Below are 25,254 nucleotides of genomic sequence, written 5' to 3' on the forward strand. Positions count from 1 at the left end.
AGGGTACGAGCGACAATATTTGACGTCATTATGATCACCATCAGTATGCGATATGTGGGCAGCGGTCGAGGACTGACCAATCCGCCGATGCTCTAGACCTGCAAGAAGACCGCGGCGAGCGCGACACAGGTCGCAGCCTTCGCAAGCGCTCGATGTGACCACTATGACGTCATGAGCAGGACTGACTCAATGGGTGAGTGTCCATTGCATTCGAGGAAGTCCCGAAGGTAATCACAGTATCAAGAACGCAGGACATTTTGTCGGGCATTGATGAAATCGCTGGTGTCGACTGAGAGAGGCAAGTTTCATGCTTTCGTGAACGCTTTATTCGGACTTATCCCAATTCCATCGCCGCGGAGAAAACTCGTGTGAGTCTATTGTTTCGAAAACAAAACAGAGCGAAATTACTTCAATGGTAGCATGTCCCGTGGAACTTTTATTCCCGGCGTCCATTCAGTGACGTTCGCGGTTTGTTATCGCTGTTTACCGCTTCATCGATCAATTATTGTTAATGATATTTATCTTAAACGGCACCATGGGGAGTCGGGCGTATCTTAGCAAGAAAGCCACGAATTGTTTTTTTTTTTTTTTGTCTTTTTTGTCGTCATTACTACTTACCAGTGTTTGAAAATTTTTGTAAAGCGCAATGGCATCGGTAAACCAGATTTTTGCCAGCAGCAGTCGCTAGAAGTTAACTTTGTTTCTTAAATACCACAAACGTACATTCAAACTAATTTAGTGATTTCTGTGTTTTATATAGCTAAATAGAGATGCTGGAGTGTGCCCCAAACTCTCAAAATGATATAGTAAGAAGTTCACTACGTCAGCTACTTGCTCATTTTCCACAGAAGCATGGACTTTACGTTAATAAAGGCTAGTTGTCTCATCAGACCCATCGTCTATATAGTGGAGGTCTTAATGCAACATTTTGATGGACTATGATGAATTGCACAGTTACGTGTTGCCCCGGGTGGGGCGCGCATATGTGTAGACAGAGCATCATAAAAATTTGGATTTATCAGTTTGTTTATATTTAGCTTGTAAGCCTAATGCTTCTTTAACGGCAAAGCTTCACTTCAGGGCCAACCCCAAATATTTCTATTCAAATGCATGTGAAACGCAGAAGTGATTTTATTAGACAAACGCTGTACCAATTTAAATTTAAGTTCTCGTAGTTAAGAGAGATAGCTGAAAGCTACGAATTTTTTTAACATAATCTTAAGTTAGGGTCTTACAGGTTACACAGTAATCAATGCCTTAAACATATGTTTCAGCAAAAGATTGAAGCACAAAGGTCGCTGATTCATCATTTCGTTCTATTCTGCAAAGTCCTACTCCCAAAGTAGTGGTATCTTTCAGGGTAGCGTATATTGAATCAGTGTTGTCTGTTATAGATGTTCCGATAGCTCTAGTTTACGTCATTCTGATGCTTTCAGTTACTTCTGAGTTACAAAGCTGTAAGATAAATGCTTTGTTTTTTTATTATTGGAAATATTTCAACATATATTTGCCTAAAAATTCATTGGCTAATTAAAAATCAACACTGCGCTCATGAAAGCTTGAAGATGTGGACTTTTCTTTCTTTTAAATCCAACAAACAAACATCGTTAAATTCGGTGGAGTGAATGCCGAACAAAACATTTTTTTACGTTTCCTCGAATTCAGATAGGAGTTACTGTGGCAAAGAAAGCTTCCAAAAATAAAACAAAGGAACGGAGAAATTGTTTTTCTCTGTAACCACTGCAGGGATTCTGATTAGGCTTGTTGAATTTACAAGGACACGTTAATATCTAGCAAACGGCCGCAAGGGCTTTTTTTTTCAATTTATGCCACAAATCTTTTAGAAAACTTCTTGAAAGTTACAACATTTTAAAAACCTCACATATTAAATTTTTGCACTGTAGCTCGCAATCAAAAACGATGTCTGAATTTCTTATGGCGCACCTAATAATACATCTAGTGCTGACAAAATCGATGTTAATAGGCTTCTCCGAAATGTGCCACTAGTTTGTCAGTTGAAGTTTTGCAAAAAAAGTGCTCGTAAACGTTCTAAAATCGTCACATAAGGAATAACACCGTTTATCACATTTGACCGCTTAGGATGTTGTAAGAGGTGCAGCTTTTACAGAATGAGGATATTTGTTGCCATGGTTGTAGCGTTACAGATTTGTTAATTTCATCTTTTAGGCTTTTCGTTACCTCGCCGATTTCCGACAATCTTTTGTTTTAAATATATTCGAAGCCCTGAATGAAAACTGCGCTTCCTACAGTTGCTAGAATTTCAAACTGGGACAGCGCAACATAGAAAGGAAGAGACAAGCCGAGCCGGCCAGGGGAAGGAACAGAGCGCTGGTACAAGAAATGAAGTTCACTGGGGTTGAGTATTGGGACACAGTTCATTCAAATCGGTCGAGCCTTTTTCTCAGAAAACGATTTCTACGCTTTACATGGTCTTTTCTTTTATTTGAGCAGGGGGATCAGAGTTGGCGGTGAGCTGAGGTTTTTCTTCTTAAGCCTAACTCCGCGATCCCCATGCGCAGCCCTCTCTGGGCGTCCTTCTTCACTGACTGCCGATGTTGCCGTGGAGACGACGCGGAGGCGCCAGGCCAACGCTCCCTTGCTGGTTTTCGCGGGACTGTCCCTGTGCACCTTCGTGGTGACGGCCGTCACTCCGCCGCTGGCCTACGCCGTGTCCCTGGTCGGCCACCTCGCCTTCGCCATCGCGATCGGCTTCTGCCTCAAACGCCACCTGACGGCCAGCTTCGGCGGCAGGCTACCGGTGACCGGCAGGGCGGTCTTCGTCACAGGTATGGTTGCGGCGTGCACGACTTCAGTGAAACTGTTTTGTTGTTGGCTAGTGTCTTAAACTTCTGACACACTTTTAGCACGCACTCCGAAGACCTTTGCACTGCAGGGGAAATGGGCAAATCTAGCGGAACGGCGTTCATGCTGAGTGACACACGACAAAGGTGTATCTCCTATTTGTTGCGGGTCCCTCGGGAAAAGGGGAGATATCTGAGGTTATTTGTGGAACTAAAGGAGCAACCTGGCCTGCACGTCGTCAGCAACCCATAGCTTGACGAAATCACAAAGGTGCCTTATTATTAATGTGGGCGCTTACAAAAAACGGTTTTACACGCAGCAATGACGCAATTTTACCAGATACGCTTTTTTGCGCTTTGTCAGTGTTAGTCTAAAGAAGGAGCCCCAAGTGCTTTGCTGCGTTCCTTGTACTGAAAGCATATAAATGAGGCCGCGTCGTACCGTGTGTCAGAAAAGAAATACCTTTTTAGTAAGGGGCCCTTCAGCGTAAAAAGCAAGGCGTTTTTTCCAAGGATTTTAGTTCGTACGTGCGTCAAGCGTATTAGGCATACTTGTTATGGAAAGTAGCGAAATGTATATAGAATTGGCGCTTAACTCTCAATGTTTATTGACCGGCATGAGCCAGTCACTATGAAAGGTATAGATTAATCAAAAATGTACGCGCGCGAAACAGGGCTATAACAACGATTGTGTCTACATTGCGCATTAAGAAACGCTTTCTGTCTTTCAGAAAGGTTGTCAAACAAATCGCTGACACAAGCACTTCAACTTGATATTCAGAATTGGTCCGATGTAAGTCGTTCGTTTGTTTGGATTCCTACTTGCACTGAGAACCATTATTTCGCCTGTCTTTATCTCTCACGAAATTTTAGCACTTGTTTTTGTGCCTTCTTCCGTGACTGCGTTTATCTTGAGATGCTTTCCGTTACAATTATGAATTAAGTGCTTGCGGCCGCACAGTTTCTTGCGATGCTATACCAAGAGGCGAATCTGGGGACATCGTCTATTTGAGCGTCTTCGAAGGGTAGCAAAGAGGAGTATGAGTTTCAGCTGTATTGGCAAACTACACATCTGACATACCGAAATAAATTTGCAGACAAGTGTTTTCGAGAGCGGCCGCTCGGTGAGCTACAAAAACGCAGGAATGATGGACACGGGACGCCACCACCTTGAAGGTGTCGCAGGTCTACCTCACGGATATTAGCAGCACTTTTTGAGTAGTCGTTGCGTGTTGATGAGCAAGGGGACAAAATATTTTAAAAAAATTATTAAGTTCTACGCTCCAAAACCACGATTTGATTAGGAGGCATATCATAGTGATGTACTCCGGGATAATTTTGACCACGTGGGGTTCTTTAACGTGCTCGCAATGCACGGTATGCGGGTGTTTTCGTTTTTTTTTTTTTTTGCATTTCACCCCCATACAAATGCAGCCGCCTTGGCCAATATACGACCCCACGCCCTCGAGCTTACTAGCGGAATGCCACAGCCACTACGCCACCACGGCAGTGGTGGCGTAATGGCTGTGACGTTCGATATCGGTGCATTGGATATCGCTGTACTGGATATCACGGCGTTGGATATCGCTGTAAGCAAGGATAACGCTGTATTCCAACCGAACCAATGAATCACTCTATAGTGCGTTTTAAGAGTGCTTTCTGCACAATGCAAGCACAATAGAACTTTGGAATTCCCTGCGCGGTAACGTTCTTTCCTTACCAATGAACGAGTTTTTAGGTGCCACTGGCGAACACCTCGCTAACATGTAAATTGCTACGTCTGCATTATTGTCCTTTCCGTGCGTGTAATTGCATTCATTGAAACTTGGTTCAATTATTTCTTTGTATTTGCTTTGTTGTGTACACTGATTATTGTGTAACGTTTCCTATTCCTGCTATTATCCTAAAGTAGGGCTGCAGTAGATAAAAATAAAAAAGTTAATAAAAATGCTCGGGTCAATACTGTGGTCAATGTATGCTTGCTTTGCTGCTGTTTTATAATACTAGCCGCAAGATACCGCCTGCGTTTTCTTTTTAAAGTGAAGCCAGGCGTACAAGTGTCTTTATCTTCATGCTTACGCTTACGTTCTTGCAGCGCACGCGTCACAATTTAGTGTCATGCAATGTCCAGACTTCTCGCACTACAGCGCTCAAAAGCTATGTACGATGGAAACCGCCGATCCAGACGAGCCAAGTCGAATCCAGGTGGATGCGCAATGAGATACGTCAGCACAGCGACGTCACGAGAACGAAGGAAATGTTGGATGTTTCTCGAAGAATAATGATGAGAGGTGCATGCACAGCGAAGTAGGACACGAATGTCCCACTTATGTGTCACGCGGGACACATACATCGTACATATATATGGCACATGTCGCACTCTCATATATACCCGCCGTGTCACAGTAGCACAAACCCAGTCTCCTGGATTGATCAAAATCGGATGCATGCACAGTTGCAAATACGCAGTGTCCCAAGAACGGGGCATGCCAAATATAAGAAATTCAAGGATGTGGACTGCCTAGACGACAAGAATAATCAGAGGACTGGGGCCACACATCTTTCAACTTGAGATGAAATAAAACTCAATAGATCGTTAAAATGATTCCTGCTTAAGTCTGGAAAATATGACAGTGAAGATGTCTTGCATGCATTTCGGACTCCCCAACATGCATTTACAGCAAGTCGCACAGAAACAGAGTTGCGTTCATCGAGAAAAAGAAAAAGAAGTAGCAGCTTCATTTACGCAAACAGCAGTTGTTTTTCAAAGCAAATAGCCTTGCCTTGCTTCGTTCTCCCGTTTTCGTAAATCATCGGACTTTCACCGCCCACACAAAGGCGCCGATGCAAATGGCAGCTGCTCTCGCACCGCCGATTTACTTGGCGCGTTCGTCGCCGAAGCTTTTTGGAGGAGCACGTGCTATCGCTCCAGAACTGTCGGGGATTCTGAAGTTTTCGATGCTGCGGTGGAACGCTCCGGAAGGACAACCCTCCTCTTCTCCCGCCACCCTCTCCACCCCTCCCCATGAGGCGGCTGCGGGAGAGGAGGATGGCATCCGCCTTTCACGCTGGCGCTCCCACCGCTTGGCGCTGAGCCATGCTCCCGCAAGGGTTGCAGATGATAGTGCCAGCCATTCCTCCTTTCCCCCTGAAGAACCGCTTCTCTCTCTCCCACCGCTGAAGACAGCACGCACATGACAAAACTAGCCCTTACTACCACTAAACATAGGCTGGTTAACGGCTCTGCTCTCTACGGAAATATACAATGAAAAACAACAAACGCTACTTAATGGCCTCACTGCAACGAAAAATGCATTATCGAGAGCATGATTCTTTTTACAAAGTGGATAGCTTTCCATGAAGCGTCTGTGAATTCGCTTACGTTGACCATCATCGGCGATGTTTATGCACGTTTTGTCTCTCTTCATCACAGGATGCGACACGGGTCTCGGGCAGGTGATCGCACTGGGACTGCAGCAGAAGGGCTTCGTTGTGTTCGCCGGGTGCTTGGACCTCACCTCGGAAGGCTCGCGCAACCTCATGTCCCACTCCATCACCGTACTCCACGTGGACTACCTCAAGCACAACACTTTAGTCAGAGCCTACGAAGACGTCAAGGAACGCCTCAACGGGAAATGTGAGCTTTCGACGCGGAATTTGGTAGACGTCATATAGTCATGATCCTTCGTTTCCAGGTTTTATCTTTGTTTTAAATTCGCAGGGTGAAATGTTGCTGCAGTTTTCAAGGAAGAAAACTGGCGAGAAATTGGGGTTTGTTTTTTTCTTCTGTCTCGCAGGAGAACCGTAGAGACAGAGTTTTGTTCTTTAGTCGCCCAAATATAAAGTTCTTCCTGGTAACATTTACAAATTGTTAACACAAGCAATTGTCTGCATTTCGACACAAATGTTCTGTTTAAACAATGACACCATTCAAAGAACATGTAACGGTAAAATCATGTGACGCAAACCAGGTGACGAACTCATCTCTACAAATCCTCGTTATCGGGAATCATGATTAAATTTAACAGAGATCACTTTAACAGATACAACAAATACATGCAAATTTGGCGATCCCTTCTTTATTTTGCAATTTCGCACTTTTTTAGAAACAAAACAAACTACAACAGGTAGTGTACACGGGCATGTTTCGCAGGAGTTGTATACGAAGCCCTTGACGTACATTATCATATTCATTGTGAGCGTGTAGATGCCTATCCTAGAATCTGTCGGGATTTCCCTCCTCCTCTATTGTCACCCTTTCTTACGAGTGCCCAAATATGCGCTTTTCCAACAAAATTAATGACATACGAACTAGACAACTAAGCCACACTTCTTTGAACGTAAAGTAGTTGGGTAAACATCGTCTCAACATCACAGCTGACATTCGCAATGTACAGCAGCGTCAGTACTGCGTTAGTTCGCTTCCCTAATCGTTATTGTCTCTGTTTACATGTGTATGACGTAAAGGAAAATGCGATGCAACGTACCACTGTCGTGTTCATGTAAACACCGCTACCAAAAAAGACGCGTCCGTTCACTCAACACCGGCTGGTGCTAGACATACGAGCATTATGGTATATATATACGCCGGTTTTCTCTTGAGTGCTAGCAGAAAAAAAGTCATTTACCATATCAACATGATAACAATGTTGATAATATTGTAAATTTTGATCACTTTCTCATAAAAAACGGGCAGCATTCATTTGTTTTGTGACACCTGCACTTATTTTTGTTCTTTACAAGAGAGTAAACTTCGGATAGAAATCGGGTTTAACCTGATTTCTATTAATTTCTTTTGAAGTGCGAGAAATTGGACACCGTCCGATTTCACCCGACAATGGAGGAAGCTACATATACTGTAGAGTGCGCTGCCAAGTTGTGCGATGCAGTCCATTGTTAACCCTGTAACTCGACATGTTCACGAAAGGGGTAACTGTCATCCACTTGACCGTAGCACAAAGCTACAAAAGAAACCCACATGGGTGTTTTTTTGAGATACTGTTATAGGTCTCCCTTATAGCTTCATGCTATAGTCCAGTGGACGACAACTTTCTCCACCATAAACCTTCCTTCACCTTGCAGGCTCCCGCAGAACTATAATTTGCCGTAGGGTATATATGTTACCTTGTCCTGATACCTCCAATTTCTTATATAAGCACGAAACATATAAATCATAACCTCTGGTAGCACTTTCGTTGTTTTTGAAATGCTGCAGAGAGTTTTCGGTTGTGCATACTTCAGCAAACCGATTACTAATTGATTAAAGTATAATTACTACTTAAGTTATAAATCTAATAACATTTCATGACGTTTTTTGTGCAAGTGTACTCTGCATGGGCAGAAATAAAGCAGAGCAAGTTGCTTTATTGTTTTGTCCACGTATAACTGCGTTTGGGCATCACAGGGCTAAACGGACACCAAAGAGAAGCACTAAATACTAGCGGCGTGCGATTATTTGAACTTTCGGATCCGAATCAAATAGGCTTTGCTATTCGATTTGTATTCGAGTGGAAAGACATGCGTCACAGACAGTCTTCGAAGGCGGCACCACTCCTTCAACGGGACACAGGCTTAGAACTGTGGCACGTTTGGGCCCATGGCAAAACACCACCTGCGAGTCACGTGCCTCGAAAGCACTGCTGAAGTTCTTCCGGGCCACAAACTTTGTCGAAGCTTTTTATACAGCTCTGCAGTGCATATGTGTGTGTTGTTTGTAACGTTTGTAAGTGTTTGTAGCTGTAGATATCAAAACATTACCCCGCACCTGAAGTAGCATGTCAGCCGAACCGCCTCGATAACATCTCCAGCACATCGCTAAAGCTTGTATCGCTCTGTATATTCGAAATTGTCGAATATTCGATTTTTTCACTAATATATAAAAAATAGAACCAGTCGTTACAGTCTCGAAGGGGCTGAAAAATTGATGTTCTGCTGCAGGATATATCCGGTTGTTGCGATGAGAGGGACCAGTTCCTGAGAGAATGCGCAGGGTAGATGATTTCTGCCTCAACGATGTCCAGTCACTCAAAAACAGTGACTCCAGTTTAGATAACCCACATACGAACTTGTTGCGATTCATTATTTTACCAGTGTCACGGTGTTCGCGTCTCTTTAAAACTATGTGGGGTACTGTAGTACAACACTCCTCTCCTCCAGCGAACACAATGTTCACTGCACGTATAACATGCATTTCTCTTGTTTCAGATACTTCTGATGATTCAAAGCAGATTTTTCTAATTACTACTGCGTACTAAGCTCGGATGTAATTAAGCATGTGAGCAAATGTTTGGGTATAGCGAAAGAATTGCACCGGATATAATGGAGCAAGCTGCAATATCTTGGCCAGATTTCGGGCAAGGACGATCGACAGCCCTAGGACATTCGAAAGGTTTGAAAACTGCCTTACACAGATTCACTGCCTTTGATGTGCAAGTCTGTCACATTTGCATACTTGAGCAAAATATTTGTGTACTATCTCTACATGATCAACCCTGGTAATAGTAGGGTTTTCTCAGGCCGAGCTCGTTTCTTCGCTTTACCAGCCAGCATAATTAGCCTCTGTCGCTCGTAATGTCAGTGACCAGCACTACTTCACCAGTAATCAGTTCAGGCTTCCCGATTCCATCTCTCTTTTTTTCATCATAGCTCTTTGGGGTGTCGTGGCGAATGCCGGCGTGGCGTGCTACGGCGAAATGGAGTGGATACCTTTCAAAGAAATGCAGCGGGTCATCGACATCAACATCCTCGGCACGCTGAAGTTCGTCATGCTCGGCCTACCGCAAATCAAGAAGAGCAACGGCCGCATTGTTTTCGTTACTGGGTTGCAAGGTGGGCAGCTCTTGTTTTTATATTTTGTTTGACTTTCCTGTGCTAGCTGTGCTTAGCGTACCCGCGAATGGGCTGTTGAGCTAGTTGGTTTGACATCGTGATGTTCTCCAATGCGAAAGGCGGGGCAACCGAATAAACAAGACAAAACAGTGGACTTAACCAAATAGACGAGACAGAGCGGTATGCCTTTCCATGTCTATTTAGGGTATGTTTTGGCTTGCCAGCATTGAAGGGAAGTCTGCTTTGACTGTTAAGAAGGCAATTTTAAGCCCAATAGAACGCACTTGGGTGACGTCTCTGGGGCTTTGACGCCATGTTGCCTCAGGGACGGCGTCAGGATTGCGACAGCAGGGGTACACCTCGCAGAGGGCACCACCCACCTCCTCCCACCATTCAGTTTCAAGCGTGCTCCTGCACTCAAAACGAAAATGAAGACTCATGCTGTTCCCCCCATTCAAAGAGCCTGTCCCCGCCCCTCCCTAGTGCTAAGAAAAAAAAATCTAAAGAAATCACACCAGGTCACTGTACGCGTAGATTAGGCGCAGAGGAAAGCGTTACTGCGTTTTCTTGTGCGCTGGCGACCTTCCCGTCGAGTGTTAAAGTATTCTGCTCAATCGCCTTCTTGATTGGACAGGAAAGGAGCCAGCATCATCCATCTTATTTGGATGCTGCCTTCACTAAGCTGTCTTTTTGGCAACTTCAGAAGTTATCCGTCGTCATCAGGGCTCTGAGGAATACGAGCCTCTTCGCGGAAGCTTTGACACCTGACCTAGGCTTCGCTTGTTCACCCACTGTTCATGAAGTGTAGACAGATTTCTCGCACAAGCGTTGCTGCAGCAAACACTAAGGCGCGTTGTTGGTGCGCTGCGTTTTGTATGCGGATGTGTTGCTTGTGTCTGTGTAGCTCTTTGAGCAACCGTTAAATAAATATAAAATTCCAGCACTGATCTGAACACAACGCAAGCATGAACTAATTTATTCTTCTTCCGCTTATCCGTACATACCCACGATATCAGTTGTTTGTCTAATTTGGCTCACTGTTCTAAACAGCAACCAAAGAGCCACAACCACCACACTCGGGAACTCTTGACAGGATGTGGTCCTGGCGGTGACCGATTGATCGTCATATAAACTCAACGTACAACGCATGTATTGCAATTACACATCTTGCTTCGAGCAAATAGTAAATGGATTGCTATCATGATCATCCGCCTACTTCAGGTCCACTACGCGACACAAAATAAAATATCCAATTCGAACATAACGTTATTTCTTCCCCGACGTAGGCAGGGTCGCTATTCCTGGAATGGTGATCGGATCAGCAACTACAGCTGCCCTGTGCCACTACGCAGACGGCCTACGTCGAGAAATGGCCAAATTCAACGTCCAAGTGTGCACTATTGAACCGGCATTTTACAAGTACGTGTACGCCAGCAGATCTTTTCATTCAGATAACTTCTACCCTACGACAGTTCTAACGCATACAACAGGGGTGGCCTAAGTTTCAGATTCAGTGAGTCACGCAAAAGTTCGTCGAGGTAATCAAACGCCATAGCGAAACACAAGTGGCGCGGACCTTACTGCCACTACACGAATTTCCGAAAACGGCTGACGCATGTTTGTCAGCACAGCCTGGTTCCGTAAAAGCTTGCACCATGCTGCGGGTGTTCAGAGACAGCTGGTGTTTAACACGGAACCTTCCATACGAAGGAAGATGTGTATCAACCCTGTGGGGATGATACACACCGATGAAAAATACGAATATTTCGAGGTAGATTTCGCTTTATTTTTGAACCGACCCGCAGCCACTACTCGACTCAATAGCCGGCCAGCAAATAGGAAGAGTTGGCCAGGAAGAGCAACAGTGTCACCGCTCATTGGGACAGTCGCTAGTCATGCGATCACCTTTTTCATTTTAAAAGCGAAGCTTTTTTCGTGAACCTCGCTGGGTTTTAATGACCGTGGGTGCTGCGGCAGGGCTGTTCTCTAGTTGAATAAGCCAGCCAATCACAGCGGAGGGCGCGCGCGCCCGACGTTTCGGTGCTGAGTTCATCGCACCACCCCCAGATGGCGCTCGCTCCCTTGCATCCGAGGCAGCGGTTGCAGTGGTCGTGCGGGCGAATGAAAAAAACAAGAACCAGAAAAACGCCAGGCCTTCTTGCGATTGGTATGAAGCGGAGTATTGCGTTTCACGGCCTGCTTAATGGGCTGTTTGCTCGCGCCGTCTGCTCTGTCGGTGGGGGCGCTGATCACCAAGACAGATGTTAACGTGCTTGCCGCTCTAGACAATGGGAACACAGAAACTCATGTTTCGACTATTTATGCACTCCCAAAAAGCTTCACTGTGAATTCCAAGTCGTTTAATCTGCTGCATTTTTTATTTTTTCTCACTGCAATGTTCCCTCTGCGCCGACAGCCGCCACAATACACAGTGCGCGTCACCTGGTAGGGCCGTGTACACAACTAACCGTAACAGAAGTCAGATTGTATCATATAACCGGTGCGATAGCGACGATACACTGACTATGCAGCTCGACTACATTCGCTACAACAAATGGCGAGCTGGCCACTATTTCTGAGGAAGTACGTACCTGTCTTCAATGCTTAACTTCTCTTTCGAGAGCTGTCCTACTTCCCCAAGGAAGAGTACTCAGCTAAAGTTCATTCGAGTAAGACCTTAAACAAGACATTGCTACTAGCCCAATGTCGCTGTGAACGTTCGTTTCTTTGGATAAGTTATTCGGGTGATGTTGGATCAAACGGTACTTCGCTGCACATTCTCCGCGCGTCAAAGCAGCATGATGTCCCAACCACCTGCCCCGCTCATCGACTCTGTTCTGCGTGGTTCTGAGTGGCCCCAATGTTCGCGCTCCAAAAAAGCCGCCGGTCAAGTCACGCTAATTTTTTTTTCTTTTTTGACAGCCCGTGTCGCTCTCTCGCAGGACTCAGATGACAGACCCAACGGAGGTCACGCAGGCTCTCAACGAAGTCACTCGTCGGCTGCCCAACGTGGTCCAGGAGGAGTACGGAGCCGCCTACCTGGACAGCTTCAAGTTCACCTTCGCCAAGAGGCTGAGGCGGTTCTCGCGTCAGAACTTCCAGGAGGTGTCCACCGCCGTCGCCCATGCGTTGCTGAGCAGCGAGACGAACGTGCGCTACTGCTGTAGCGGGATGCGCCAGTCGCTCACCTGGGCCGTCCTCGAGTTCCTGCCGCTCAAGATTTGTGACTTCTTCCTCATCCTGCAGTTCGCGCCCCGGGTCGCGCTCGCGGGCAACATCCGGGTGAGAAACGTCATAGTCCAGCCGCTGCCCACCGACGACACTGCCCTGACGGGCAGCGATAACAAACCGCAGGACCACATGGAGACCGTTCAGCCCACCTTGCAGACGCCGCCGATCTTCAAGCCGAACTACCATTTGTAGAAGGACGCTCGGAGAAGCGCGCACTCCTTTGGACAAGCCTTCACAGCTTTGGCGCGCGGCTACTTCTCGATTCGTATTCTTGGATGACGCTGAACGCCTCGATCACGCGCACGGTGCATGAAAGTTAGTGTCCATCGTACGTCTGAACCTCCAGGAGCATGGTACGTGATGGAAAATGTGACACGCTGGGGTCTAACAAAAAGTCCCTGCGTGTTGTTCTTGGTGCAAATGTGGCTTTACCATTGGATGCACTGCGTGTGGCTAGAGCCTGGAAATGATAAAGAAAAAGTTAACATGAAGCAAGCCTCAGCAGGTCTCACTCATAATTTCTCGTTAATTATTTTTTTATTTCCCGTACAATAAGCGCGAGATCTTAAAATAAACGTGCACGCGGGGTTCTTTTCTTTTTCTTTAACTTGGTGCTCGTGCGATCAGGAGCAGATTTTGCGTACGTTAACAGAAAGCAAGATCACAGAACTCGGGTCAAGATATTCCAGCGGCTCTGCTTCTCAACATATGTAGATATTCCATCTAAGTGGTGCAACTTCCCAGTCATACCGTTGCGCTGCGTAGGCGATGGCAAGGCTACACACCTGAATCTTAACGGCACTGCCTTGGCGAGGGGCTTGTTATACCGTCAAGGAACAGCCCTTGTGCAACAAGGTAAGTATCCTCCAAAGCATTTAGAAAGAGACACACAAAAAAAAGCCTTTCAAAGACCTCCTTTTCCATTACGTTCACCTTCTGTTCGCCCAAGTAGCCACAGCAGCAGGGCCACTGTGGTGCCATTGGGGTCAATGTCCGGCCAATGTGACCTCGAGCTGTCTCTTAAGTGACCCAGCATTCAGTGCCTCTAGAGTCACTTTCTATAACGCGCAACAGATTTTCAGTAACTCCTGTGGAGTGTCAATGAGAGGGAAACAATGCGATTCGCCAAGGCATACGAATTCCGACCAGAACCAGCTCGCCTCGGCTGACCTAAACGGCAGCCAGCGTATAATGCAACTGCCAAATCTTAGCATCAAGAGAAATTCACGTGAATTGCGTTAGAAGAGACGGTAATATAAACGAGTCACCGTGATTAACGGTCACTTTGACGGGTCCCTCAAAGCTCCACTTCGTCGTCGTCGTCTCCGCATTGCTCCTGAGGCTCGAGAACGAGCTCTCCGGGGACGAGCGGTATTCCTTTGACGCCACTCCTGCAGAACCTCCACGTCTCGGTTCGCCTGGTCCTGCAGATTCACAACGTCCGTTCAGTGGCGTTTAAAACTGGCATTTCGAACTGCCATATCGCAAGCGCGTCTCCCCTCCGAGCTCTTCATTTATTAAAGAGACACTAAAGAAAAGATATGTCATGGTAGATCAATAAATTCTACGCATAGAAGTCTATCATTGTTTTCTGTATGCCAATATACCAGTTTGTTCCGCATAAGATGGCCGCCGAAGGTACCGCCCCTGCTTCGTAATTTGAGCCGCCCACTCCAGAACTGACGAGTTCACGTGATGTGCACGTGATGTGCACGTGACTTCCATCTGTGCCGCTCTCCGTGCATCAGCCCGTGATTACTTCACATTTTAGGTACCATAGTTGAGAACAGGTGGCACCTCAGCGATTGTTCATTTTCGTCATTTTCCCGAGCATAAAAAGCTATGGTCATACTACGAATGACGACTTCGTTGTAGAAGAGCTCAATTTTTTTAATTTAGCTCGAGTTAGTATTTCCTCTTGGTGCCCCATTAAGCCGAGTGAAGCCTGGAATGTCACCGGTGTATAAAGCCCTCGATGGATGAATAATATGAGCATCCCCTTTAGAACAGCATGGATAGTAGCAAGTGTAATTAAGCTTCCTATTGCTGTGTATCGATATAAGGGAAGCACAGCCCTTCCGCCTGAGGTAGTTTCTATGGTTCAGCACTTCTGGCGAAAAGACGTGCCGCCCTTCGCGTTATGTAAATACTGCGCTTCAGTAATAATGGCCTTTGAAGCTTGATCCCTTCGGCCATGCGTAATTTCAGAGGTAACACTCGGCGACTTGTGAGCCCCCTTCCCCTCCGCCGAACACTTTTTCCTTCTTGTTTTTTATTCATGAGAAATGAGTACTGCAGAATCCCGCAAGCTGGAGGGAAGTACATGAAAGAGAAAGCAATTGACATCCACCCGAATTGTAGCACGATGCTACAAAGACTGCAAAATTATTACTCAAACACCAAACTGTAACATTCTTGACCTCACGGCATACTATTGCACTAAATAGGTTATCTTCAAACACGGCGGGTATGACGTGTTTCTGGCTCTGCAATTAATTGCTTCTGGTACATCCGAATCGCAAAAGGCATTGCCTTCGGTATTTGTGCCCGTTACTCCAAGGAAGCATTCCCTTGGTGCTGCATTTGGACATCACCTATTCTTCGTGCGCAGATGTCGCAGTTTCTGTCTTGCGCACAGGCGTCACGCTCTGCCCACGCAACAGGGAATGCGTGAGTCTGTGTGGTACAACGCGATGTGGGACAAGGGCTGCGCCTCACAGCCCCAGGGAAAAACCAACCAGCCCAAACCATTAGCCTTCTAAGGAATGCATCTCACGTCATCTCACTGTGAATCGAAGCGCGTTGGTCTCGTCAGAAAGAAGACAAAACCAAAAGGGTTCGCGCATCTCGCCTTTTCGAAAGAACGTGCATGTCTAGCGGCCGAATTTTGAAGTACAGGATACGTGGTACGGGCCCCAGGCTCTCGCTGTCCGCCCGTCGACCCACGAGTGATTTCCAGTGGAACGTCACGTTGTGCACGTCGAAGAGCCTCTTCTTTGTGGTGAGAAGTGAGGTGTACTTCACACCGGGCTTCATGCTATGTGGACTGCAAGAGATGAAAAAGAAATGTTTCATGGAACTCAACCCGTTCTGTAAATACACATGCAGCAGTTGGTGGTAGTAGTCGCTCGTATCTGTGGCTAATCATCTAGTGGGGCGAATTAGCCCAGAATCGGCTGGCACTATAATATAAGCAATTAGAGAATTTGTAAATGTAAAATTACTATATGTAAAAATAAGTCTCAAAGATTGAGTTAAGGGTGGTTAGAATAAAATTAGGAAATTCTCGGAGAGTACAGATTAATTAAATAAATAAAATTAATCACAGTCTATGAAAAATTAGAAGGAACTTATGAGGGAATAGCTTAATGGTCGCCAAACGCAAAGTGTAAGGAAAATACGAACAACATACAAGAATAAAGCTCGGAAATGAACGAAAGAAAACATCTTCGTCCACAAGAAGAGAACAAAAAATATTCTACACGATAAGGCTTATGCCTCTTTCTTCATCTGTAAGAAAGGGTTATATAGGAGAGCAAATATACGCTATACCAAGTCACTAGCTACGAAGATTTACGTCGCAGTGGGACAGCTCATGTTGGACCGCTTGCTGGGGTGTGTGTGGCCAAATCTAGCCATTTCTGGTCACCTAAACGTAGAATTTAATTGTCAGCTTAAAAAGGTTACCGAGCCATCGTTGATGAACTTAATCCTCACAAAAAAACGAGAATGCTCTTATTATAAATTTATTTCTTTTCTTTCAGTTTGTTAACATAGCATGTCGCTAAAACCACATTGCCTATGTAAAAAAACGCTTGTATTTACAAGAATGTCACAGACGCTTTAATTTTTTATTTTTTTCTCATCAATCAACAACCAGTCGAGAATAATAATTTCAATATATTCCTGCACATGGCAACACCTGAGCGAAAAGCAAGGCACGAATAGTAACATTGTGGATCAATCTGTGGTACCTTTTGTGCATCCGGATAGCAATTTTTTGGTCCACTCCTGGGAGCGTCAACTGGACGTCGCCAAAGAGATCCCACAGTGGCACAGATTTTGTGGTCTTCACGATTATTTGGTACTGAAACACTTCCAACAACATAAAACAGACCTGTTCAGAAGATAAAAAGACCCAGCAGCCATGAGTTGGTCTGCTTAATTTCTGCTTTCTTTTTTCCTTTAGTTAGAAATAAGACTGCATCATTGCGATAAATCCAATACCATGCACTTTGGCGTCTTAGTTACTACTCTGACCTCACATGCAAGGCTTCCATACTGAGTTACCACATAGTTAGAGATATCCCCGCCTTACCCAGCTACAACTAGTCATCCCTTTAGATAAATTATTTTGCTCTCACTCGACATATTTCCAAGTGTACATGGTACAGTATCTTTGCTTAGATTATGACAACGAATGTTACTGCGGTAGTTGAGTCTATCTTTTATACATAAAATAAAACCTCTTTTTGGATTTGATCAAGTTCTGGGTCCTACGCAACTTCCCTTTACCCACAGTGACATCTGAGTATAAATTCACTCGCTTACCCATTTCCAGAACTTATAACACTTGCTGGTTATTATCCAGTTTATGTTCATTTTTCTTGCATGCTCGTTTCTCGAATTTTTTTTCTTATTAGGCACTGTTGTTCACACGCCAGCATTTGTCCCGAGGTAGCGTTCACTTTCTTTAGAACCGTGTCCCAGCACCACTAGCTCATGGCAAAGACAGAAGTCGACCTCATAAAAAATAAGGACTGATGGGCCCAGGACAACTAAATTCAATAATCCCATATTACATATGGGAACATACGGGTCCTTATATACAATCACATACGTTTCATATGAGATTATTGGACATGGTGGTTATGGGACTTATCAGTTTTACTGTTTATATATAGGGAGGCTCCTCCGACGTGCATCACTCACGGCAGTACGGTGGGTCCGGGTCCGTCTTTAGATAAAGCTTGGCGCTATTTCCCCGAGTACGATCACCGCTCCTTCGAGGCAGCCTCCGCACTTTGTCGGCAAGAAAGCCCATGACGGCACAACGACCCCGACCCGAGGCACAGCCACCGCAGCGTCCAGCCGTGAATTCTTCCCAAGACCTGCATCGCGCCAGAGGACTCACCTCGTGTAGGATTGAAAACCCCGCCTGGTCGTTCACAGTTGAGCTTCCAAAGCGACCAACTTATGATACTCTAGGGCATTGGATCACTGGTCTTGAAGAACTTTGACAGAAACGTCATTTTACAAAATTTATATTGCCTCAATTGTAGCGGCCATCCCGGTTGCAATGCCAAATAGCTGATGAAAATCCGTAAATATGCGCACCGAGCACAAGCAGTCGGTGGAGTTCGATTAACTTGGTTACTAAAAGAAAACAAGAAACAGAAACTAAGTGGTTCAACTTTCTAGCTCTACCGCGATCCATATATGGGAAGCAATTGACAGGCACTCAGAAAATCAGCCCGCGTTTATTAGACAATCGGTTTTTTCATGTGAGTCAAAGATGAAAGAAACGCCCATAAAACGACACTATTCGTTACACCTACTGCGAGTGTGAGCTTTAAGGAGAGAGTGCGTGTGCTTGGTACTCTCTTTAATAAATTCCTCTTGTCTGCACTCATGTTAACATCTGCTTTCCTTCGAACCTCATGGTTTCACTGGTCGGCATTTGCTAAACAACTCTCTGCATAAATCAGAAAGCTCCCGACGGAAATGCGCCTGACAACTTTGCACAAATGGGCGCATCTGATCCAAAAACTTTCGCACCTCAAGGCACATTATGGACTTGCTTCTTCTCAAGTTTCTGCCGGAAACCAGCCTGGTGGTGCAGTTTTTTATTTCCCTCACTTATATGCCATATACTGGTACTGGTTCAAAGAAAGCTAACATTGACTTGCATGTCCTGTCATAGCTCTGTAAACGTTCTCACTTATGTATTTTCCACAGGCTTCATCACCTGCTTGAACTTTGAATGATAAACTCCTGCTTAAACTGAACGATATTTCAAATCGTAGTTATCATCAATTCAAATTGAGTGTTACCACATGTCACATTACGTATATATTGATTAACTTATTCCCGGGACCAGCAAGGAATGAAACCACCTTCCTTCTTCCACTGCTACCATAAGTCACTGCATATCATATTGACCGCAAATAAAGATGGTGACAGCGGAAGACAACACAAAAACGACACGGGCGGTACCGCCGGTGTCGTTTGTGTGTTCTCTTCTGCTGTCCCCGTCTTTATTTGCGGTCAATATGATATGCAGTAAACACCAACTAGACCAAACTGAAGTTCTTCTGTACCAAAAGTCACACCGCCTTCAAAAATGTCATCACTGGTATATTGTAACTCCGCTGCTCTTTGTAATGCCTTCACGTCCCGAGAGCATGAAAATAAACAAATAAATAATGCCAACAACTTCCACAGCAGACAAAAACAATCGAGAGGAATGGCAGTATTGTGCCACTCAAATAAATTTTCCCACTACGCCATACAAAAATGCAAACCTTCTTCTCAAGAGCAACTGATTGTACAATGCACAGAAGGCTAGGGTTCCTGTCAACCAATCAGTAACGAGAACCGACTCCATGTTCCAGAAAAGGGAAGAGGGCTTGCAGACTCTGTCCTGCTAATTCTTTCGCGATGCTTCAATTCATTCAGCGCCTCACGGAGGGCGATCAAAGGCGGACGTTGAAGGACCCCTTATTCTTGTCCTCTTTTCTGAATGGCCGACGCAACCCATAGCCTTCGCTGCACTGTACAGACTTGGTGAGCTTTCACCTGCAGGCCACACCGACGGGCAGGCATAGCCTCCTGTTGATAGTGGCGATGAAGTAGTCCACCGATCTCTGGTGGTCGCAGGCTGCGAGGCGTCGAACGCTCTCCAGCATGCCTTCCAGGAGCAGGCTGTTGATGTGCTGCATGCGACAGCCTGGCTGCCGGTTGCCATTGTTCGGGTAGAAATCCACATGACCGACCAACTGATCGATCCCGAAGCCTGTGTAGCAAGTGCAACATGCGCGCACGCCACGTGAACGTGGGGTCGTCCAGATTGGCGATGCTCCACTTTGTGCTGCTCATTTTTTTATCCGCTACTTTTTTATGCATACAAGAACTGCAACGTTGTACATAACAAGAATTAGAAGGGAACAATGAGCAAAGTTCTTTATCTGGGCACAGGAACACTCTCTCTGGGAGGTTACAAGCTGGATTAAAGGACACGTGCCTATATACAGAACTTATGCATGTATTACATGCATAAAGGTATGTGCCTAATGCATTTGAGAGCACTGGCGCTGGGGGAGGGGGGGTGATGAATATAGTGAGCGAAGCCTTTTCTCCTTCGCCATGTCACAAGCAAGACACTCGCCTTTATCGTTGAAGAAACCGAGGTTCGCGACGATGCTGAACGGCAGGCTTGCGTCGGAGTGGATCACGTCGACAAAGGCTGCGTCGGTGGGATCTAGCCGCACGGCGGGCGGCATGTGGAAGAAGTACGGCCCGGCGGGGTCCAATCCTGGGAACGTTTCAGAATGGAAAGCTCGGCAGAGAAAACACAGGCGGTTCGGCATTCTGCAAAAACAAAAAGAGTGCTGAAATCTCCTTCATTCATTTGGCTCCATGTTCAATAGTTACCTTACCCGCCCATAATGGATATGTCTACTCTGCTCGTTCTCAATCACCACGAACGTATTTGATTGGTGGGTTCGAAAAGTTTAAAAGCGGTTTGAAAAACTTACACAAACTGACGTTTTCCCGCATCCGGTCGCCCACTGCTTTGACAAGCAGCTGTACGTTCTGCTCGAGCATTCTTTCTCTGGTTCTGATGCAGAATGTGCTTCACATCATAGCAACCCGAGTCGGTGCATACAGTAACCAGCCAAATGTACCACTTGATATAAAACAAATACTTACTTTCCCCTTCCACACAAGAAGTTAAACAGAGCGCAGGCATTGACCCTCAGATTATTGCAAACAGGTTCATATCCCAGCCCGGCTTTATTCCACAAAATTTATCCCGACACCTATGCCACTAGTTCTTGCAGGCACTGCAATGACATCGCTAGCCTAGACCATATGCTCTGGCGTTGCCCCTCGTTACGAGGCACAGAACAAATCAATGAAGACAAGTGGCTCTCCGCTATCATGAGCCCCGATGCCGGGGCGCAACTATGGGCTGTCCAGAGGGCCCACGATGCGGCGGTCGGGCAAGGCCTGACTGTCCCAACGTGGGAACAGCCCGCAGCGCGCTGAGTCGCGTACCTCAGGACCTTATTAAAGTTTTGCATCCATCCATCCATCCATCCCACGCGAGTAACTTGACAGAAATGTCTGAGTTTTTAGAGTGCTATACTGTATTAAAACTGGCAGTGCAGACCAGACCACGTAATAGTTGAAAGCAGGAACTCGCAGAAAGGTGGCATATTCTGGTATCTTTGGCGCTTAATCCTAGATATGATATGCTTAATGCGATTTCTCAACGGCAAAGTGTACAGTGCAACCCTCTGTTAAAAGGAACACCGAACCGCTAAAAATGCATATCAGCACCAATATTTAGCCAAATGACATAAAAAACTGGCTGGCATGAGATGTAAGGAATACATACATGCGTAAAAAATAATATAATATTGCATATCTGCTGCCGCATTTCATAGCATCATATTAGGTGTTTCTGTTAAGAGTGAATCATTTTGTACATTTCCGGCACACCAGTCTGATTAAAATAAGCATGTACACTGCTCATGGTGAATTGCAGTGATTTATGGCGTAAAAGCTCATACTGCCGAAAATCTTCAACGCTACGTTGTCCTGGTAATTACAATAAGGCTGGATGTACGTTGTACTTCTTGTATGTATGAAACTATTGTCTTTATTTTTTTCCCGCCGCCTTTGCTAATTTTGACACAATAAAATGCCCTTCACCAGTAATCCTTCCAATCTTGTCGATGCGCTCGCCGGCGTACCCAGCTATCTGTGCACCGAGGCTGTGGCCAATGATGTGGAAGTCCGCTGGAGAGGCATCGGTCGCATTCTGAAATAGAAATTCAAAACTAAGCACTGTCTTCAATTCATACTAAAACAGGAAGGCACCACTGATTACACGGCACAGAAACAAACTAACGTAAAACGTTCGCTCATATGTCCCGTTTCTCAAAACCGAAGCGCCAGGTACCATGGAAGACCCGGCATGAGGCAAGCAACCCTCAATTACATTGGACGCAGAATGCGGCAGGTTTCCGCTGCCATAAAGTGAGCATTTATTGTAAGCTATAAGCGAGTGCTTGATCTGTTCATACTAATTTATCAACGTTTCTTAATAGGAATAATTTTCCTATCTGGTTAATTGCCAAGCACACAAGCCATACGGCATATACCTTTCACTTTTAATAATCTGCATTCATTATTCTAAGAAGTCTGTACGATCAAAATTATTTAAATTCTCAAATTTTACATCCTAAAAATCACGATCTGATTCTGATACACGTCATAGTGGGAGTCTCTGAGTTCATTTCCACAACCTCAGATTCTTTAACGTGCACGAGTGTTCTTGCATTTCGCCCTGATCGAAATGCGGCCGCCTAGGCCGGTATTCAACGCGAGACCTCGGGCTCAGACCGAGCTTCTAAGATTCGAGTTTCTTGGTCACCAGTCCGTGATCGTGCGTTTCTAAGATCCAACATCAAATTGAAACCAAGATTTCTTGTGAAGTTTTGATATTCTTTAGCAGCCATGCAGGACACTGAACATTACTCCCCGCGGTCGCTCAGTTGCTATTGCATTGAGCTGCGAGACACGACGTCGTGGGTTCGACCAGACCATGGCCATGCAGCCACACTCCAGTGCAGGAGGAATGCAAGAACGCTTGTGTACCGTGCATCGAGTGCGTTTTACAAAAAAAAAAAAAACCTACAGTGACAAAATCAATCTGGAGCCTCCCACTACAGCATGCCTCATAATAAGATCGGGTGTTCACATCTAATACCAAATAATTTAAAACACTAGATATTCAAAATTACAACGAGTTGTAATACGCGCATAAAGAAATGCGTTTTTGATATTTCACCTCACCATGACCTTGCTGCATTTTGCCTGCCGTGTTTTTCCTAAACAACCTAAAAATTGTCCTCCGCTTTCCGTTTGGCGCCCAATAATTCTGCCTGCTTCATATCATTTCGAGCCCCGAAGCAATGAGTCAAAATAACCGATTATTCGCTTTGTGAATTCAAAAAGCTTTGTCTCTTACCTGCAGGGTTGATATGAGCAGCGCGAGCTCGGCCCCCACCACTCTTGTGTTGGCCGTCGCCTTTGTGTACGGGGGCCCGTTGCCTCGGCTCCAGTCGACCACGATCACGTTGTAGTCATCATGCTTCAGAAACTCGTCCTTCATGATCTGAGGTCAGTGACGAAACGGTTTCAGGCACTGTTCTTTTCAGCCCGTCAGAATACTGAAAGAGCAACACCTGATAGAAAAAAACGATAGTTTGTAAAAAAAATTGTCTTTGGGCAAGTTGAAGTAAAGGTTTGCTGTCAGGCCTTCCTGTAAATTTTTGCAAGGTCTTTTAAGCACAGTTTGAACAGCGTCAAAAAACAGACTGGTCTACTTTCTTTTTTACTATTTCTTTAAGGTCTCTCAAGCCACGCCTAACGACATAAGGCACAGCGAAGAAAATGTCGCTAAGGAATGCTTGCACTATATTCGTCAATAGCTTACCCTTATGGTTTCTGTATTATTGAACAAATTAGATATCCTTAACGTGGAAGCAAGCAACATTTGTGAATGAATGAATGAATGCTACTAATGCTCGTTATCCTGAAATCATCAGTTCGCCGTAAGCCAAACAGTTGCTAAATTTCAGACTTTCTTTTCTGCAACGACTACCTTGACGCGTTTCAAATTTAGTGGCAAGGAAAGAAAACATGCAGTTCTACGAAGGCATCAAGTTAACGTCTTGCTGAACATACAAGTAATAGAACATAATTCGGTCCCTTTGACTCGCCCTCTACTTCGCAAACTGGTTCCAGTCAGTTCAGCGCCAGTTCCTTGCTGGTGAAGACGACCCGTCACCTGCTGCCTCAAGCCTGCACTACCCTTGTCTGCATATGCAGGGAATACCGCGTACTCGTCCTGCACGGAATCTGCACCACAGTGAGGGTCCGCACGGGTGCGAGAATTGGCCCGCACACTTTGAAATGAATAGTTCGGTGCAGTTTTTAGAATAACTAAGTGCTGAACCTAGGTCACATACTCGATAGACGTAACACTTCGGTAGTGGAGGAGTGACTGACGGACTACTGCCCAGAAAGCAAGAAGGCACTGCTAAGGCACTTTAGACTTCTATAGGCCTGGCTTGATCACTAGACCTACCTTTTCTTCGCGCATCCGGACGGGTGTTTCGCGTTTGATACTGTTTCTTTCTCTCTTTCTCTCTTTAGCTGTGCTATGAAGTGCAGGAAAAAGGAAGGGGCCTTATATTAGAATGTACAAGCAAGTGACTGAGCACGGGAGCGAAAGCTTAGGTGTGCCGGCGTTTCAACACGTCGAAATGACACTCACGACCATCCACTTGCCAACCTCCTGCGAGTCCATGAAACCATGCACGATGACCTTGGTCTTGAGCGAGCCGTTGAAGAAGGAGTCCTCAACGGGCCCCACCATGCCGTCGGCACTCAGCAGCTCCGGTTCGTTCGGGTTGCGCTTGGTGAACAGCAGGAACCGGGTGCTGATGCGCTCGCGGTCATCGGGCAGCACGTTGATGGGCCGGTGGATCACGTGGTAGAAGATGTCGTCGTTCTCGAAGCACCCGAGGCCACGCATGCACTTGCTCGACACGGAGGGCGTCCCGCCCACTGCCGAGTCGGAGACAGGGAAACAGCCAAACCGTGACCATATTAGGAAGCCACAAAGCCGGCCACAAAACTGTAGAACTGAGACGAGTAAGGTCACGGTACAAGCGACAACTGTTTTCGTTCATTGCGTCAAGTTTAGGAAGCACACGCGATTTACCCACAACGCTGGGTGGCCGTAAAGTGTATGAAGGGTGAGAGACGGGAAAGGAAAAGAAAGAAAAATAGAAAAGATGGGATTTATTTATTTTTATTTTTGGAAATGCTGAGAAGTGCTGTACTAAAACGATAAGATACCGAGATTAAACAAAGATTAAATAGCAAATGTAGTAGTATTAGATAAGACAAACAAATCAAAGCATGTGTAGTTTAAATATGAAAAAATAGTTTCATACTTTATGCTTGGTAGAGATACGTGGCTTTATTTGTTAGGCTAACCATACATTGAATTTGTCATACATTTTGAACGTGCACGTTGTGTTTTAGATAACCGGCAATAGCCAAGAGACTT

General features: G+C 45.5%; 2 protein-coding genes across 2 annotated transcripts in view; one reads left to right on the forward strand and one right to left on the reverse strand.

The window, feature by feature from the left end:
• Window positions 1-14,126, forward strand: LOC126543597 (retinol dehydrogenase 5-like). Its single transcript, XM_050190706.3, has 6 exons — window positions 1-193; window positions 2,541-2,807; window positions 6,256-6,459; window positions 9,468-9,650; window positions 10,937-11,069; window positions 12,593-14,126. Exons 1-6 carry the CDS (start codon window positions 172-174, stop codon window positions 13,071-13,073), a joined length of 1,290 nt encoding a protein of 429 aa, XP_050046663.2. The 5' UTR covers window positions 1-171; the 3' UTR covers window positions 13,074-14,126.
• LOC126543598 (pancreatic triacylglycerol lipase-like) overlaps window positions 13,252-25,254 on the reverse strand; it is a 16,038-nt gene continuing 4,035 nt past the window's right edge. Inside the window, exons 3-12 of the mRNA XM_072284982.1 lie at window positions 24,454-24,746; window positions 23,143-23,289; window positions 21,822-21,930; window positions 20,287-20,415; window positions 19,680-19,896; window positions 17,814-17,992; window positions 16,856-16,976; window positions 15,733-15,927; window positions 14,150-14,305; window positions 13,252-13,341 (exon numbers count right to left, since the gene is read on the reverse strand). Coding sequence (XP_072141083.1) covers window positions 14,179-14,305; window positions 15,733-15,927; window positions 16,856-16,976; window positions 17,814-17,992; window positions 19,680-19,896; window positions 20,287-20,415; window positions 21,822-21,930; window positions 23,143-23,289; window positions 24,454-24,746 — 1,517 coding nt within the window. The 3' untranslated portion in view covers window positions 13,252-13,341; window positions 14,150-14,178. The remainder of the gene's footprint in view (window positions 13,342-14,149; window positions 14,306-15,732; window positions 15,928-16,855; window positions 16,977-17,813; window positions 17,993-19,679; window positions 19,897-20,286; window positions 20,416-21,821; window positions 21,931-23,142; window positions 23,290-24,453; window positions 24,747-25,254) is intronic.

This window comes from Dermacentor andersoni, chromosome 10, assembly GCF_023375885.2.
Source record: "Dermacentor andersoni chromosome 10, qqDerAnde1_hic_scaffold, whole genome shotgun sequence".
Taxonomy (NCBI): Eukaryota; Metazoa; Arthropoda; class Arachnida; order Ixodida; family Ixodidae; genus Dermacentor; species Dermacentor andersoni.

What these genes read in the sequence shown, in the direction of transcription:
- LOC126543597 (XM_050190706.3), top strand. Translation starts at nt 172, where the DNA reads ATGAGCAGGACTGACTCAATGG. An exon ending in GGAACGCCTCAACGGGAAAT is followed by an intron (nt 6,460 to 9,467) that starts GTGAGCTTTCGA and finishes TTTTCATCATAG; the next exon opens with CTCTTTGGGGTGTCGTGGCG. An exon ending in ATTGAACCGGCATTTTACAA is followed by an intron (nt 11,070 to 12,592) that starts GTACGTGTACGC and finishes GCTCTCTCGCAG; the next exon opens with GACTCAGATGACAGACCCAA.